The 19,366-nt window shown below is 37.9% G+C and overlaps 1 protein-coding gene across 1 annotated transcript in view; it reads right to left on the reverse strand.

Annotated features, from left to right (window-relative positions):
- The window catches only part of LOC135465525 (uncharacterized), an 87,986-nt gene extending 68,881 nt beyond the window's left edge, over nt 1–19,105 (reverse strand). Inside the window, exons 1-2 of the mRNA XM_064742764.1 lie at nt 18,917–19,105; nt 6,956–7,033 (exon numbers count right to left, since the gene is read on the reverse strand). Coding sequence (XP_064598834.1) covers nt 6,956–6,966 — 11 coding nt within the window. The 5' untranslated portion in view covers nt 6,967–7,033; nt 18,917–19,105. The remainder of the gene's footprint in view (nt 1–6,955; nt 7,034–18,916) is intronic.
- Between the last annotated feature and the right edge of the window lie 261 nt (nt 19,106–19,366).

Consider the following 19,366-nt stretch of genomic DNA (forward strand, 5'->3'; position numbering starts at 1 on the left):
GATGTACATGTAGGTGCATCTCATGACACAGGTTATATTATGTCTGCATTGTGGTGTACATGCAGGTGCATCTCATGACACAGGCTATATTATGTCTGCATTGTGGTGTACATGCAGGTGCATCTCATGACACAGGTTATATTATGTCTGCATTGTGGTGTACATGTAGGTGCATCTCATGACACAGGTTATATTATGTCTGCATTGTGGTGTACATGCAGGTGCATCTCATGACACAGGTTATATTATGTCTGCATTGTGGTGTACATGCAGGTGCATCTCATGACACAGGTTATATTATGTCTGCATTGTGGTGTACATGTAGGTGCATCTCATGACACAGGTTATATATATTTATGTTCATGAATTATTCACTTTCATGCTGGCTGTCAAGTTTATGGGTGGTGGAAAAAGGAAGAACCATAAATATGGTACAGGTGGTGTAATATACTTTACAGTCCAAACTGTAATCAAACTTTGTATTAACAGGAATTATGGAACCAGGCCAACATTATTATGACAGATTCAAAATCCACAAGACTTAGGGTATCACAAAGTACCCAACAACTTTACTTTGTATCTTAAGCTGACACTAGAAAAATACAAAAATTAGAATGAAAATAAAAGTGAAAATTCATCTTTTAAATGTGTACAAATTGACTATTTTTTTTATAATTTTACTGTTTTTCAATCAAATGAACCAAATGCTGTCAAAGTCCAGCCTTCTCACAAATTTCATGATTTTTCAGTTAAATGTTTATTTTTACATTTTTCTCTGACACAGAGAAAAGATTCATTCTGTCCATAAAATAAAAAGTTAAACTGGTGAGGCCTAACCAGACAAAGATGTCCTAAACTGAACACCTGAAGGATAAATTCTCACCTGAACACCATACATGTGGTTGATTACTGTTCAATACTCTGAGGCCCAACTGGGAAAACATGTCCAAAACTGAACACATGAAGAATAATTCTCACCCGAACGCCATACATATGGTTAATTACTTTTCAATACTCTGAGGCCTAACTAGACAAAGATGTCCTAAACTGAACACATGAAGGATAATTCTCACCTAAATGCCACACATGTGGTTAATTACCGTTCAATACTCTGAGTCCTAACTAGACAAAGATGTCCTAAACTGAACACCTGAAGGATAATTCTCACCTGAACACCATACATGTGGTTGATTACCGTTCAATACTCTCAGGCCTATCTAGACAAAGATGTCCTAAACTGAACACATGAAGGATAATTCTCACCTGAACGCCATACATGTGATTGAGTACCGTTCAATACTCTGAGGCCTAACTAGACAAAGATGTCCTAAACTGAACACCTGAAGGATAGTTCTCACCTGAACACCATACATGTGGTTGATTACCATTCAATACTCTGAGGTCTAACTAGACAAAGATGTCCTAAACTGAACACCTGAAGAATAAATCTCACCTGAACGCCATAGCTGATTACTGTTCAATACTTTGAGGCCTATCTAGACAAAGATGCCCTAAACTGAACACCTGAAGGATAATTCTCACCTGAATGCCATAGCTGATTACTGTTCAATACTCTGAGGCCTAACTAGACAAAGATGTCCTAAACTGAACACCTGCAGGATAATTCTCACCTGAACACCATACATGTGGTTGATTACTGTTCAATACTCTGAGGCCTAACTAGACAATGATGTCCTAAACTGAACACCTGAAGAATAACTCTCACATGAACACCATACATGTGGTTGATTACCGTTCAATACTCTGAGTCCAAACTAGACAAAGATGTCCTAAACTGAACACCTGAAAATTAATTCTCACCTGAACACCATACATGTGGTTGATTACTGTTCAATACTCTGAGGCCTATCTAGACAAAGATGTCCTAAACTGAACACATGAAGGATAATTCTCACCTGAACACCATACATGTGGTTGATTACCGTTCAATACTCTGAGGCCTAGCTAGACAAAGATGTCCTAAACTGAACACCTGAAGAATAATTTTCACCTGAACACCATACATGTGGTTGATTACTGTTCAATATTCTGAGGCCTAACTAGACAAAGATGTCCTTAACTGAACACCTGAAGGATAATTCTCACCTAAACACCATACATGTAGTTAATTACCGTTCAATACTCTGAGGCCTATCTAGACAAAGATGTCCTAAACTGAACACCTAAAGGATAATTTTCACCTAAACGCCATACATGTGGTTGATTACGGTTCAATACTCTGAGGCCTAACTAGACAAAGATGTCCTAAACTGAACACCTGAAGGATAATTCTCACCTAAACACCATACATGTCGTTAATTACCGTTCAATACTCTGAGGCCTATCTAGACAAAGATGTCCTAAACTGAACACCTGAGGAATAATTCTCACCTGAACACCATACATGTGGTTGATTACTGTTCAATACTCTGAGGCCTAACTAGACAAAGATGTCCTAAACTGAACACCTGAAGGATAATTCTCACCTGAACACCATACATGTGGTTGATTACTGTTCAATACTCCGAGTACTAACTAGACAAAGATGTCCTAAACTGAACACCTGAAGAATAATTCTCACCTGAACACCATACATGTGGATGATTACCATTCAATACTCTGAGGCCTACATAGACAAAGATGTCCTAAACTGAACACCTGAAGAATAATTCTAACCTGAACACCATACATGTGGTTAATTACCGTTCAATACTCTGAGGCCTATCTAGACAAAGATGTCCTAAACTGAACACCTGAAGGATAATTCTCACCTGAACACCATACATGTGGTTGATTACGGTTCAATACTCTGAGGCCTAACTAGACAAAGATGTCCTAAACTGAACACCTGAAGGATAATTCTCACCTGAACACCATACATGTGGTTAATTACTGTTCAATACTCTGAGGCCTATCTAGAAAAAGATGTCCTAAACTGAACACCTGAAAATTAATTCTCACCTGAACACCATACATGTGGTTGATTACGGTTCAATACTCTGAGTCCTAACTAGACAAAGATGTCCTAAACTGAACACCTGAAGGATAAATTCTCACCTGAACACCATACATGTGGTTGATTACTGTTCAATACTCTGAGGCCTAACTAGACAAAGATGTCCTAAACTGAACACCTGAAGGATAATTCTCACCTGAACACCATACATGTGGTTGATTACTGTTCAATACTCTGAGTCCTATCTAGACAAAGATGTCCTAAACTGAACACCTGAAGGATAAATTCTCACCTGAACACCATACATGCGGTTGATTACGGTTCAATACTCTGAGGCCTAACTAGACAAAGATGTCCTAAACTGAACACCTGAAGAATAATTCTAACCTGAACACTATACATGTGGTTGATTACTGTTCAATACTCTGAGTCCTAACTAGAAAAAGATGTCCTAAACTGAACAAATGAAGGATAATTCTCACCTGAACACCATACATGTGGTTACTTACCGTTCAATACTCTGAGGCCTAACTAAACAAAGATGTCCTAAACTGAACACCTGAAGGATAAATTCTCACCTGAACACCATACATGTGGTTGATTACTGTTCAACACTCTGAGGCCTAACTAGACAAAGATGTCCTAAACTGAACATCTGAACAATAATTCTCACCTGAACACCATACATGTGGTTGATTACCGTTCAATACTCTGAGGCCTAACTAGACAAAGATGTCCTAAACTGAACACCTGAAGAATAATTCTCACCTGAACACCATACATGTGGTTGATTACTGTTCAATACTCTGAGGCCTAACTAGACAAAGATGTCCTAAACTGAACACCTGAAGGATAATTCTCACCTGAACACCATACATGTGGTTGATTACCGTTCAATACTCTGAGGCCTAACTAGACAAAGATGTCCTAAACTGAACACCTGAAGAATAATTCTCACCTGAACACCATACATGTGGTTGATTACGGTTCAATACTCTGAGGCCTAACTAGACAAAGATGTCCTAAACTGAACACCTGAAGGAAAAATTCTCACCTGAACACCATACATGTGGTTGATTACTGTTCAATACTCTGAGGCCTAACTAGACAAAGATGTCCTAAACTGAACACCTGAAGGATAATTCTCACCTGAACACCATACATGTGGTTGATTACTGTTCAATACTCTGAGGCCTAACTAGACAAAGATGTCCTAAACTGAACACATGAAGAATAGTTCTCACCTGAACACCATACATGTGGTTGATTACTGTTCAATACTCTGAGTCCTATCTAGACAAAGATGTCCTAAACTGAACACCTGAAGGATAAATTCTCACCTGAACACCATACATGCGGTTGATTACGGTTCAATACTCTGAGGCCTAACTAGACAAAGATGTCCTAAACTGAACACCTGAAGAATAATTCTAACCTGAACACTATACATGTGGTTGATTACTGTTCAATACTCTGAGTCCTAACTAGAAAAAGATGTCCTAAACTGAACAAATGAAGGATAATTCTCACCTGAACACCATACATGTGGTTAATTACCGTTCAATACTCTGAGGCCTAACTAAACAAAGATGTCCTAAACTGAACACCTGAAGGATAAATTCTCACCTGAACACCATACATGTGGTTGATTACTGTTCAACACTCTGAGGCCTAACTAGACAAAGATGTCCTAAACTGAACATCTGAACAATAATTCTCACCTGAACACCATACATGTGGTTGATTACCGTTCAATACTCTGAGGCCTATCTAGACAAAGATGTCCTTAACTGAACACCTGAAGAATAATTCTCACCTGAACACCATACATGTGGTTGATTACTGTTCAATACTATGAGTCCAAACTAGACAAAGATGTCCTAAACTGAATACCTGAAGGATAAATTCTCACCTGAACACCATACATGTGGTTGATTACTGTTCAATACTCTGAGGCCTAACTAGACAAAGATGTCCTAAACTGAACACCTGAAGGATAATTCTCACCTGAGCACCATACATGTGGTTGATTACTGTTCAATACTCTGAGGCCTAACTAGACAAAGATGTCCTAAACTGAACACCTGAAGGATAATTCTCACCTGAACACCATACATGTGGTTGATTACTGTTCAATACTCTGAGGCCTAAATAGACAAAGATGTCCTAAACTGAACACATGAAGGATAATTCTCACCTGAACACCATACATGTGGTTGATTACTGTTCAATACTCTGAGGCCTAACTAGAAAAAGATGTCCTAAACTGAACACCTGAAGGATAAATTCTCACATGAACACCATACATGTGGTTGATTACTGTTCAATACTCTGAGGCCTAACTAGACAAAGATGTCCTAAACTGAACACCTGAAGGATAAATTCTCACCTGAACACCATACATGTGGCTGATTACTGTTCAATACTCTGAGGCCTAACTAGACAAAGATGTCCTAAACTGAACACCTGAAGAATAATTCTAACCTGAACACCATACATGTGGTTAATTACCGTTCAATACTCTGAGTCCTAACTAGACAAAGATGTCCTAAACTGAACACATGAAGGATAATTCTAACCTGAACACCATACATGTGGTTAATTACCGTTCAATACTCTTAGGCCTAACTAGACAAAGATGTCCTAAACTGAACACCTGAAGGATAATTCTCACCTGAACACCATACATGTGGTTAATTACCGTTCAATACTCTTAGGCCTAACTAGACAAAGATGTCCTAAACTGAACACCTGAAGGATAATTCTCACCTGAACACCATACATGTGGTTGATTACTGTTCAATACTCTGAGGCCTAACTAGACAAAGATGTCCTAAACTGAACACCTGAAGGATAATTCTAACCTGAACACCATACATGTGGTTAATTACCGTTCAATACTCTTAGGCCTAAATAGACAAAGATGTCCTAAACTGAACACCTGAAGGATAATTCTCACCTGAACACCATACATGTGGTTGATTACTGTTCAATACTATGAGGCCTAACTAGACAAAGATGTCCTAAACTGAACACCTGAAGGATAATTCTAACCTGAGCACCATACATGTGGTTAATTACCGTTCAATACTCTTAGGCCTAACTAGACAAAGATGTCCTAAACTGAACACCTGAAGAATAAATTCTCACCTGAACACCATACATGTGGTTGATTACCGTTCAATACTCTGAGGCCTAACTAGACAAAGATGTCCTAAACTGAACACCTGAAGAATAATTCTCACCTGAACACCATACATGTGGTTGATTACTGTTCAATACTCTGAGGCCTAACTAGACAAAGATGTCCTAAACTGAACACCTGAAGGATAATTCTCACCTGAACACCATACATGTGGTTGATTACTGTTCAATACTCTGAGGCCTAACTAGACAAAGATGTCCTAAACTGAACACCTGAAGAATAATTCTCACCTGAACACCATACATGTGGTTGATTACGGTTCAATACTCTGAGGCCTAAATAGACAAAGATGTCCTAAACTGAACACCTGAGGAATAATTCTCACCTGAACACCATACATGTGGTTGATTACGGTTCAATACTCTGAGGCCTAAATAGACAAAGATGTCCTAAACTGAACACCTGAGGAATAATTCTCACCTGAACACCATACATGTGGTTGATTACGGTTCAATACTCTGAGGCCTAACTAGACAAAGATGTCCTAAACTGAACACCTGAAGGATAATTCTCACCTGAACACCATACATGTGGTTGATTACTGTTCAATACTCTGAGTCCTAACTAGACAAAGATGTCCTAAACTGAACACCTGAGGAATAATTCTCACCTGAATGCCATAGCTGATTACTGTTCAATACTCTGAGGCCTAACTAGACAAAGATGTCCTAAACTTAAGACCTGAAGAATAATTCTCATTTGAATGCCATACATGTGGTTGATTACTGTTCAATACTCTGAGGCCTAACTAGACAAAGATGTCCTAAACTGAACACCTGAGGAATAATTCTCACCTGAACGCCATAGTTGATTACTGTTCAATACTCTGACACACCTTAGTCTTTACTGTTGCCTACGCTGGAAATATGTCTCTGAAACAGACAAAATATGGAGATCACAATATCTGTTTAACAAACACAATACACTCCATTCTTATCTTTTCAAGTTCTGCTGAAGAGCTCTCCATGCACCCAAGTGCCTTTATTTATAATTAAGCAGATGTGAACCAATTGTTTCCCCACTGTGACAGAGGTAAATTATTACACCTTGGCAGAGTTTCCTGGATCGATCATGACAAAGGAAAGATATCTAAATGAAGCTATATTCCCATGTAAAACTGCTGTTCAGCAGAAATGGGGTAAGTATGACAACAAATGAGTAAATTAGCGATGATAAAGACAGCTAGAGAAGGTACCTGTATAGTTAATGGCATGTATAAACTGATGAACTTCTTCTGAATTTGGCATGACAGGTTAAGTGGTCACAGCTGGGATAACTGTAATGAGGCAAGCCAGGATGCTGCATTTTGAGGTCAAGGTTATTTATAAACGATCAAATGTCAGACAGCAAAGTGAAGTTTCATGCTTGTACAGTACATCTGTAACTAAAAAAAAACTGACAGTTATAACTCTATAATTATGTAGGGAACGTGATAAAATTTGGCCACTTTGTAGCTTCAATCTTTGTCAATCACTGGCATGGTGAAAGTATTTTTCACAGGATTGTTTGTAGTTGGCATCTCTTACCGACATGAGGTGTAAAACTCAGTGTAAGGTATAGATGAGGTGTATACAGGGTGTATGCCTGATGTACACCTTAGTTTGAGGTATAGATGAGGTGTACACCCAATCTAAATTATCTAAGGTGTACTGTACCCCAAGTACACCCTAGACATATATCTATACCTCAGATGTACCTCAGGGACTTCAACACTAAATAGATGTACCTCAGGTACACCTTAGAAACTTTGAAAGTTAATAAAAGAAATGATTTGCCTCAGGTACACCTTTTGATTATAATTTAGTGGTCATGTACCTCAGCCACTTTTTTTTAAGTTTTAAAGCAAGAGATCAAATGTACAATTTACTCCAGATAAAATGGTGTTTACTAATAAATATAAGCCTTTGTCCCACCAAATGACTTGCCATCCTGTGTGCAAACATGGACCAATCACAAAACATGGATATATTTGCCCCTGATTATTCCAAGATGACTACCCTGAACAGGGTGTATATATATTCCGGGCTGTGGGAAAACAACCCAATTATGCACTGATTCATGCTTCCTGGCACAGAATTTGTAGCATGTCTGGGTACATGAACAGTTCTAAAAGGTACAGAAAAGTAGTAGCACTAAATTTTGATCAAGCAGCTAGAAAGCCTCATGTAAATGTATTTCACTGTTGCATGTTGGTGTAAGTCAGCTGAGATTTCCAGATACTGTAAACAAAGTACAGCATGCACTTAAAAACTTACATAAATTCATCTACGATTTACTCAGTCAATATCTAAGTAACCGAGCTTGTTTTCTATCAAAATAAAAGTGAAAACAGTATACATCCACCTTACCTATAATAATGTACCTCAGTTATACCTCAGTTGTACCTCAAACTTGATATTTTGACCTGATACTTACAGGGTACTACTCCCCTCAGCAGTACTGGATGTGTACATGAGGTACTAATTTGCATAATTGACAGTACCTCAGATACACCCTCAAGACACCTCAGATACACCTTCAGTATACCTTAGACACACCTCAGTTCAGATATGTTATACCCCAATGGTACACCTCAGGTGTACCTAAAGTATACCTCTAGTACACCTTATAAGGGTAAGGGATACCTCACACTTGTATGCATGTGTGTGTAAGACTTTAGCTGATGCCTTGATCAGCTGACTTAACATTACTGACTTGACCAGCTGACTTAACATTACTAATTTGACCACCTGACTTACCATTACTGATCTAACCAGCTGACTTACAGTTACTGATCTGACCAGCTGACTAAACATCACTGATTTGAGCAGCTGACTTAACATTACTGACTTGACCACCTGACTTAACATTACTGACTTGACCAGCTGACTTAACATCACTGATTTGACATGCTGACTTAACATTACGGACTTGACCACCTGACTTAACATTACTGATCTTACTAGCTGACTTAACATCCCTGATTTGACCAGCTGACTTCACATTACTGACTTGACCACCTGACTTAACATTACTGACTTGACCAGTAAAGTATTCAGGCTCACTGTTTATTCTCATCCCCACTCTCTTATAACTTCATGGAATTTTCACCCACTAATAATGAACCCTGCTTTGGGCCTCCCGGCTGTAATACAGAAAAGTGATCAGTTGGCAAAAAAACATGTTAGTTTTGTAACATAAATCACCTACCGGTACACAATTTCATTCTGATGAGTTTTTACGAACTTAGTACAGTAGATTGATTTAGTAGTTTGTGAAAAATTCCATTAAGTTATTGTATTGCTGGTAATTATAACATAACTCTTACAGCTGTCATCATGAGCACGTGAAATTGCCCCAGCCCTGGTATACATGAAACTGGGGAAGATTACAGCCCTTGGGGTACCAAGACTGATGCTTGATTATATCACAGGCTGATACCTACATGCATGTAGTTAACAGTTCCAAAGTACATGCAATTGCTTTGACACTTTCCCTTAACTCTTATTTTATGCTGTTTCCACATAAAACAGGCTGACAAATGTTGATTATGTATGATTAGTGTGATTACCATGACAGGTAACAGATTACAAATCACTGGATAGGGGATTGTATAAAATTCCCTATATATTAAAATGTAGATGGATAAACCTCTGCACAGGTACCAGTTAGGTTAAAGTGCATGCGTATTTAAAATACACAGCCACCACTTTCACAACACTTAAGAAATCTTTGTTTCACGATGTAATTTCGTCCTATTAAAATCTTTGTATTGCCTTAATTAACCCAGAGATACATATATTGTACAACTTCATTTCCCAGTGCCATAAAATGTACCCCATACTGGTATCTAACCTTCCAGTTTTTTGTCAAGCAAGCTCCATGCTGAATAACATCTATGAAGATCGATGGATGTATGTCTGCTTACATGTCCTACAGTCTTCATACAGTCAAACAGGTACATGTATCTATCACACAGAAACAGGCTTTCTCATTTCAAACTCCATGATGGTAATAAGTCATACTCATTGTTACCTCAAGTAAAATGGCCGTATTACCTGCTGCATGTAAGCCACCATGCACAAAAGTGGGATGTATCAACTAGCAGGTAAATCAAATAAAGTTCATCATATAAAGTTTAATATTTGCTAGATAAGGTTTGAATCTTCCGGGACCACATATGCAAACACCTACTATCTATAACAATTGTTTGTTGGCCTTGTACTAACTAAATAAATTATCACTTCAAATAAACTAGCAGTCTGGCTACACGCCAGAGCAATCTGGTGCATGCATGATTTTTTATAGGTACTCAAGTCCACCAGGTGACACACCAAATAATAACCCATCAAATACAATGCAGGATCATATGTCAGAAAGTTATATTTGTCCCAGACTCCACACAGGTAAAACTGCTGTCCAGCAGAAAGCGGTAAGCAGACAACAAATGGGGAGTAAACACAAGTAAATTAGCGATGATAAAGACAGCTAGAGAAGGTACCTGTATAGTTAATGGCATGTATAAACTGATGAACTTCTTCTGAATTTGGCATGACAGGTTAAGTGGTCACAGCTGGGATAACTGTAATGAGGCAGGCCAGGATGCTGCATTTTGAGGTTAAAGGTCAAGGTTATTTATAAAAGATCAAATGTCAGACAGCAAAGTGAAGTTTCATGCTTGTACAGTACATTTGTAACTAAAAAAAAACTGACAGTTATAACTCTATAATTATATAGGGAACGTGATAAAATTTGGCCACTTTGTAGCTTCAATCTTTGTCAATCACTGGCATGGTGAAAGTATTTTTCACAGGTTTGTTTGTAGTTGGTATCTCTAACTGACATGAGGTGTAAAACTCAGTGTGAGGTACAGATGAGGTGTACACCCAATCTAAATTATCTAAGGTGTACTGTACCCCAAGTGCACCCTAGACATATATCTATACCTCAGATGTACCTCAGGGACTTCAACACTAAAAAGATGTACCTCAGGTACACCTTAGAAACTTTGAAAGTTAATAAAAGAAATGATTTGCCTCAGGTACACCTTTTGATCATAATTTAGTGGTCATGTACCTCAGCCACTTTTTTTAAGTTTTAAAGCAAGAGATCAAATGTACAATTTACTTCAGATAAAATGGTGAGTACAAAATTACAAATATTTCTGAGCAAAAGAAAAATGTTTACTAATAAACATAAGCCTTTGTCTCACCAAATAATGACTTGCCATCCTGTGTGCAAACATGGACCAATCACAAAACATGGATATATTTGCCCCTGATTATTCCAAGATGACTACCCTGAACAAGGTGTATATATATTCCGGGCTGTGGGAAAACAACCCAATTATGCACTGATTCATGCTTCCTGGCACAGAATTTGTAGCATGTCTGTGTACATGAACAGTTCTAAAAGGTACAGAAAAGTAGTAGCACTAAATTTTGATCAAGCAGCTAGAAAGCCTCATGTATATGTATTTCACTGTTGCATGTTGGTGTAAGTCAGCTGAGATTTCCAGACACTGTAAACAAAGTACAGCATGCACTTAAAAACTTACATAAATTCATCTACGATTTACTCAGTCAATATCTAAGTAATTGAGCTTGTTTTCTATCAAAATAAAAGTGAAAACAGTATACATCCACCTTACCTATAATAATGTACCTCAGTTATACCTCAGTTGTACTTCAGCTTGATATTTTTTACCTAATACTTACAGGGTACAACTCCCCTCAGGAGTACTGGATGTGTACATGAGGTACTAATTTGCATAATTGACAGTACCTCAGATACACCCTCAAGACACCTCAGATACACCTTCAGTATACCTTAGACACACCTCAGTTCAGATATGTTATACCCCAATGGTACACCTCAGGTGTACCTAAAGTATACCTCTAGTACACCTTATAAGGGTAAGGGATACCTCACACTTGTATGCATGTGTGTGTAAGACTTTAGCTGATGCCTTGACCAGCTGACTTAACATTACTGACTTGACCAGCTGACTTAACATTACTAACTTGACCAGCTGACTTAACATTACTGATCTGACCAGCTGATTTAACATTACTGACTTGACCAGCTGACTTAACATTACTGACTTGACCAGCTGACTTACCATTACTGCTCTATCCAGCTGACTTACCATTACTGATCTGACCAGCTGACTTAACATCACTGATGTTATACCCAAATGGTACACCTCAGGTGTACCTAAAGTATACCTCTAGTACACCTTATAAGGGTAAGGGATACCTCACACTGGTATGCATGTGTGGGTAAGGCTTTAGCTAATGCCTTGATCAGCTGACTTAACATTACTGACATGACCAGCTGACTTAACATTACTGATTTGACCACCTGACTTAACATCACTGATTTGAGCAGCTGACTTAACATTACTGACATGACCAGCTGACTTAACATTACTGATTTGACCACCTGACTTAACATCACTGATTTGAGCAGCTGACTTAACATTACTGACTTGACCACCTGACTTAATATTACTGACTTGACCACCTGACTTAACATTACTGATCTGACCAGCTGACTTAACATTACTGATCTGACTAGCTGACTTAACATCCCTGATTTGACCAGCTGACTTCACATTACTGACTTGACCACCTGACTTAACATTATTGACTTGACCAGTAAAGTATTCAGGCTCACTGTTTATTCTCATCCCCACTCTCCTATAACTTCATGGAATTTTCACCCACTAATAATGAACCCTGCTTTGGGCCGCCCGACTGTAATACAGAAAAGTGATCAGTTGGCAAAAAAACATGTTAGTTTTGTAACATAAATCACCTACCAGTACATAATTTCATTCTGATGATTTTCTACGAACTTAGTACAGTAGATTGATTTAGTAGTTTGTGAAAAATTCCATTAAGTTATTGTATTGCTGGTAATTATAACATAACTCTTACAGCTGTCATCATGAGCACGTGAAATTGCCCCCGCCCTGGTATACATGAAACTGGGGAAGATTACAGCCCTTGGGGTACCAAGACTGTTGCTTGATTATGTCACAGGCTGATACCTACATGCATGTAGTTAACAGTTCCAAAGTACATGCAATTGCTTTGACACTTTCCCATAACTCTTATTTTATGCTGTTTCCACATAAAACAGGCTGACAGATGTTGATTATGTATGATTAGTGTGATTACCATGACAGGTAACAGATTACAAATCACTGGATAGGGGATTGTATAAAATTCACTATACATTAAAATGTAGATGGATAAACCTCTGCACAGGTACCAGTTAGGTTAAAGTGCATGCCTATCTAAAATACACAGCCACCACTTTCACAACACTTAAGAAATCTTTGTTTCACGATGTAATTTCGTCCTATTAAAATCTTTGTATTGCCTTAATTAACCCAGAGATACATATATTGTACAACTTCATTTACCAGTGCCATAAAATGTACCAAATACTGGTATCTAACCTTCCAGTTTTTTGTCAAGCAAGCTCCATGCTGAATAACATCTATGAAGATCGATGGATGTATGTCTGCTTACATGTCCTACAGTCTTCATACAGTCACACAGGTACATGTATCTATCACACAGAAACAGGCTTTCTCAATTCAAACTCCATGATGGTAATAAGTCATACTCATTGTTACCTCAAGAAAAATGGCCGTATTACCTGCTGCATGTAAGCCACCATGCACAAAAGTGGGATGTAGCAACTAGCAGGTAAATCAAATAAAGTTCATCATATAAAGTTTAATATTTGCTAGATAAGGTTTGAATCTTCCGGGACCACATATGCAAACACCTACTATCTATAACAATTGTTTGTTGGCCTTGTACTAACTAAATAAATTATCACTTCAAATAAACTAGCAGTCTGGCTACACGCCAGAGCAATCTGGTGCATGCATGATTTTTTATAGGTACTCAAGTCCACCAGGTGACACACCAAATAATAACCCATCAAATACAATGCAGGATCATATGTCAGAAAGTTATATTTGTCCCAGACTCCACACAGGTAAAACTGTTGTCCAGCAGAAAGCGGTAAGCAGACAACAAATGGGGAGTAAACACAAGTAAATTAGCGATGATAAAGACAGCTAGAGAAGGTACCTGTATAGTTAATGGCATGTATAAACTGATGAACTTCTTCTGAATTTGGCATGACAGGTTAAGTGGTCACAGCTGGGATAACTGTAATGAGGCAGGCCAGGATGCTGCATTTTGAGGTTAAAGGTCAAGGTTATTTATAAAAGATCAAATGTCAGACAGCAAAGTGAAGTTTCATGCTTGTACAGTACATTTGTAACTAAAAAAAAAACTGACAGTTATAACTCTATAATTATATAGGGAACGTGATAAAATTTGGCCACTTTGTAGCTTCAATCTTTGTCAATCACTGGCATGGTGAAAGTATTTTTCACAGGATTGTTTGTAGTTGGTATCTCTTACCGACATGAGGTGTAAAACTCAGTGTAAGGTATAGATGAGGTGTATATAGGGTGTATGCCTGATGTACACCTTAGTGTGAGGTATAGATGAGGTGTACACCCAATCTAAATTATCTAAGGTGTACTGTACCCCAAGTGCACCCTAGACATATATCTATACCTCAGATGTACCTCAGGTACACCTTAGAAACTTTGAAAGTTAATAAAAGAAATGATTTGCCTCAGGTACACCTTTTAATCACAGTTTAGTGGTCATGTACCTCAGCCACTTTTTTTAAGTTTTAAAGCAAGAGATCAAATGTACAATTTACTTCAGATAAAATGGTGAGTACAAAATTACAAATATTTCTGAGCAAAAGAAAAATGTTCACTAATAAATATAAGCCTTTGTCTCACCAAATAATGACTTGCCATCCTGTGTGCAAACATGGACCAATCACAAAACATGGATATATTTGCCCCTGATTATTCCAAGATGACTACCCTGAACAAGGTGTGTATATATTCCGGGCTGTGGGAAAACAACCCAATTATGCACTGATTCATGCTTCCTGGCACAGAATTTGTAGCATGTCTGGGTACATGAACAGTTCTAAAAGGTACAGAAAAGTAGTAGCACTAAATTTTGATCAAGCAGCTAGAAAGCCTCATGTAAATGTATTTCACTGTTGCATGTTGGTGTAAGTCAGCTGAGATTTCCAGATACTGTAAACAAAGTACAGCATGCACTTAAAAACTTACATAAATTCATCTACGATTTACTCAGTCAATATCTAAGTAATTGAGCTTGTTTTCTATCAAAATAAAAGTGAAAATAGTATACATCCACCTTACCTATAATAATGTACCTCAGTTATACCTCAGTTGTACCTCTAGCTTGATATTTTTTACCTAATACTTACAGGGTACAACTCCCCTCAGGAGTACTGGATATGTACATGAGGTACTAATTTGCATAATTGAAAGTATCTCAGATACACCCTCAAGACACCTCAGATACACCTTCAGTATACCTTAGACACACCTCAGTTCAGGTATGTTATACCCCAATGGTACACCTCAGGTGTACCTAAAGTATACCTCTAGTACACCTTATAAGGGTAAGGGAAACCTCACACTTGTATGCATGTGTGGGTAAGACTTTAGCTGATGCCTTGATCAGCTGACTTAACATTACTGACTTGACCAGCTGACTTAACATTACTGACTTGACCAGCTGACTTAACATTACTGATCTGACCAGCTGACTTAACATTGCTGACTTGACCAGCTGACTTAACATTACTGACTTGACCAGCTGACATACCATTACTGCTCTATCCAGCTGACTTACCATTACTGCTCTATCCAGCTGACTTACCATTACTGATCTGACCAGCTGACTTAACATCACTGATGTTATACCCAAATGGTACACCTCAGGTGTACCTAAAGTATACCTCTAGTACGCCTTATAAGGGTAAGGGATACCTCACACTGGTATGCATGTGTGGGTAAGACTTTAGCTGATGCCTTGACCACCTGACTTAACATTACTGACTTGACCACCTGACTTAACATTACTAACTTGACCAGCTGACTTAACATTACTGACATGACCAGCTGACTTAACATTACTGATTTGACCACCTGACTTAACATTACTAATTTGACCAGCTGACTTAACATCCCTGATTTGACCAGCTGACTTCACATTACTTGACTTGACCAGTAAAGTATTCAGGCTCACTGTTTATTCTCATCCCCACTCTCCTATAACTTCATGGAATTTTCACCCACTAATAATGAACCCTGCTTCGGGCCTCCCGACTGTAATACAGAAAAGTGATCAGTTGGCAAAAAAACATGTTAGTTTTGTAACATAAATCACCTACCAGTACATAATTTCATTCTGATGATTTTTTACGAACTTAGTACAGTAGATTGATTTAGTAGTTTGTGAAAAATTCCATTAAGTTATTGTATTGCTGGTAATTATAACATAACTCTTACAGCTGTCATCATGAGCACGTGAAATTGCCCCCGCCCTGGTATACATGAAACTGGGGAAGATTACAGCCCTTGGGGTACCAAGACTGTTGCTTGATTATATCACAGGCTGATACCTACATGCATGTAGTTAACAGTTCCAAAGTACATGCAATTGCTTTGACACTTTCCCATAACTCTTATTTTATGCTGTTTCCACATAAAACAGGCTGACAAATGTTGATTATGTATGATTAGCTAGTACGATTACCATGATAGGTAACAGATTACATAATCGCTAGATAGGGGATTGTATAAAATTCCCTATATATTAAAATGTAGATGGATAAACCTCTGCACAGGTACCAGTTAGGTTATAGTGCATGCATATTTAAAATACACAGCCACCACTTTCACAAAACTTAAGACATTTGTGTTTCATGATGTAATTTCGTCCTATTAAAATCTTTGTATTGCCTTAATTAACCCAGAGATACATATATTGTACAACTTCATTTACCAGTGCCATAAAATGTACCAAATACTGGTATCTAACCTTCCAGTTTTTTGTCAAGCAAGCTCCATGCTGAATAACATCTATGAAGATCGATGGATGTATGTCTGCTTACATGTCCTACAGTCTTCATACAGTCACACAGGTACATGTATCTATCACACAGAAACAGGCTTTCTCAATTCAAACTCCATGATGGTAATAAGTCATACTCATTGTTACCTCAAGTAAAATGGCTGTATTACCTGCTGCATGTAAGCCACCATGCACAAAAGTGGGATGTAGCAACTAGCAGCTAAATCATGTAAAGTTTAATATTTGCTAGATAAGGTTTGAATCTTCCGGGACCACGTATGTAAACACCTACTATCTATAACAATTGTTTGTTGGCCTTGTACTAACTAAATAAATTATCACTTCAAATAAACTAGCAGTCTGGCTACATGCCAGAGCAATCTGGTGCATGCATGATTTTTTATAGGTACTCAAGTCCACCAGGTGACACACCAAGTAATAACCCATCAAATACAATGCAGGATCATATGTCAGAATCATTTTAAAAGAACTGCTAATATTACATTTTTAATGGATAATATGATATATGAATGTGCACTTCTCAGGGATAATTGGATACCACCATGTTTAAGCAGGTCTGTTTTTCACTTAGATGTCAAAAACACGCATGAACTTTGTACATACAAGTTAAATTCCTCTTCATTTGAAGATCGTAACACAGTACAGTTTAGACAGAACACAAATGCATCAGTCAGATAATACCTGAACTGGTTCATTGTCCCAAGTCATACCTTTTTCAATTAAGGAAAAGATCAAGTATTAAGTATTGTAAAAATTTGGACCTGTGTACTTGTGGCAGCGAGATATTTTCATCAAATCAGACTGGCTTATCCAACAGAATAACACATGAGGCTTTACAGTTGACATCTAAAATTAAATGGCATTCAAACAGTTTGGTAGGGCACATGCTAGTTAGAGTAAGTATTTCTAAAGCCTGAAAATTATATTCAGAGTTTCATGTTATTTTAAAGCTTTGAAAATCATATTTAAAAGGATCAAAAATGATTAACAAAAACTCCCAAAAATAGTGTGTTTTAAAAAAAATGTAACATAATAGTGCGTGGAAAACAGAGATTGCTTCCCAGCAAAGCTGGAACAGAGGTTGTCATTTTCAAAGTTAGGCCTGAGATTCAGAAAATTCTAGGTCTGTATATCCAAGCTTCAGAATGAACAAAAACCTGACAGGAGGTCATCAGCATGGTATTAAGGCAATGAAAGTGTTGCACGAGACCAATAGTTCAACAGGAATGGTCTTCCTAAAATCCATGCTTTGAAAATGATTTTGAAGGCTTTGAAAATAGTTGTCATTGTGAAATACCATACAAAACCGGCATGATTTCTCATGCAGACAAATCTTCCTAATATCATTCAGTCTGCTGAAAGTGCTGAAGATTTAGCCCCATACTTATTCTCTTTTGAAATGTTTTATTTATATTTTTTTTCTTGAGTGGAGTTGATAACCTATCCCCCTGCTTTGTTCTCTAAGCCATAGCAATTAACACACAGACATTTTGTAGGCATACCCATGTAGTTATAGCTACCCTAAATGTGCCAAGTTGTGGACTATACATACATACATGTTCTGTACTCTTCGCCGGCTCATTAACTTCATGTACCTTATACTTCAATATTAACAAATAATTAAACGTAACTATCTACAAAATCAAAGAAATAAAAAAAATATATATCTTTAAAATATAAATATTTCAAGCAGTATTTAACCTCAGTATTACACAGAAAGTGACCAAAAAGTGCTGATGCACCTACCTCACTGTGAAGGGCTAGCCAGTCAATAAACATATAGTCCACTGGTCTAAAACCCACCCAGTTATATACAACCCCCAGAGATTAGCGGGTGATGTGGGCGGTGCTTGTGGGGCACCTCAAGCAGCCTCTTAAGTGTTGTCAGGGAAATACCTTCCTAAATTTACAAGAATCTACAGGCTTGTCCCTCAGGAAACTTAACTCCTCTCCCTTTACAGCTCTGACACTGGAAGCAGGAACCACCTAACCCTCCGCCTCCCCCTCAATTTATAGACTGGCCAGACTCCTCATGCAGGGAGGCCGGCATGACCTCAGCACCTCTGCCACATATACCAGAGTCTTTACTCAAAACAGGTGATCCTTCCTATCATTTTCTGATCAGCAACAAAAGTCAGATCATGTCAGCTTCTCCATCATGTGCCCACCCACCAACTGAAATGTTAATTAAATTGA

The sequence above is a fragment of the Liolophura sinensis genome, chromosome 5 (assembly GCF_032854445.1).
Source record: "Liolophura sinensis isolate JHLJ2023 chromosome 5, CUHK_Ljap_v2, whole genome shotgun sequence".
Classification (NCBI taxonomy): Eukaryota; Metazoa; Mollusca; class Polyplacophora; order Chitonida; family Chitonidae; genus Liolophura; species Liolophura sinensis.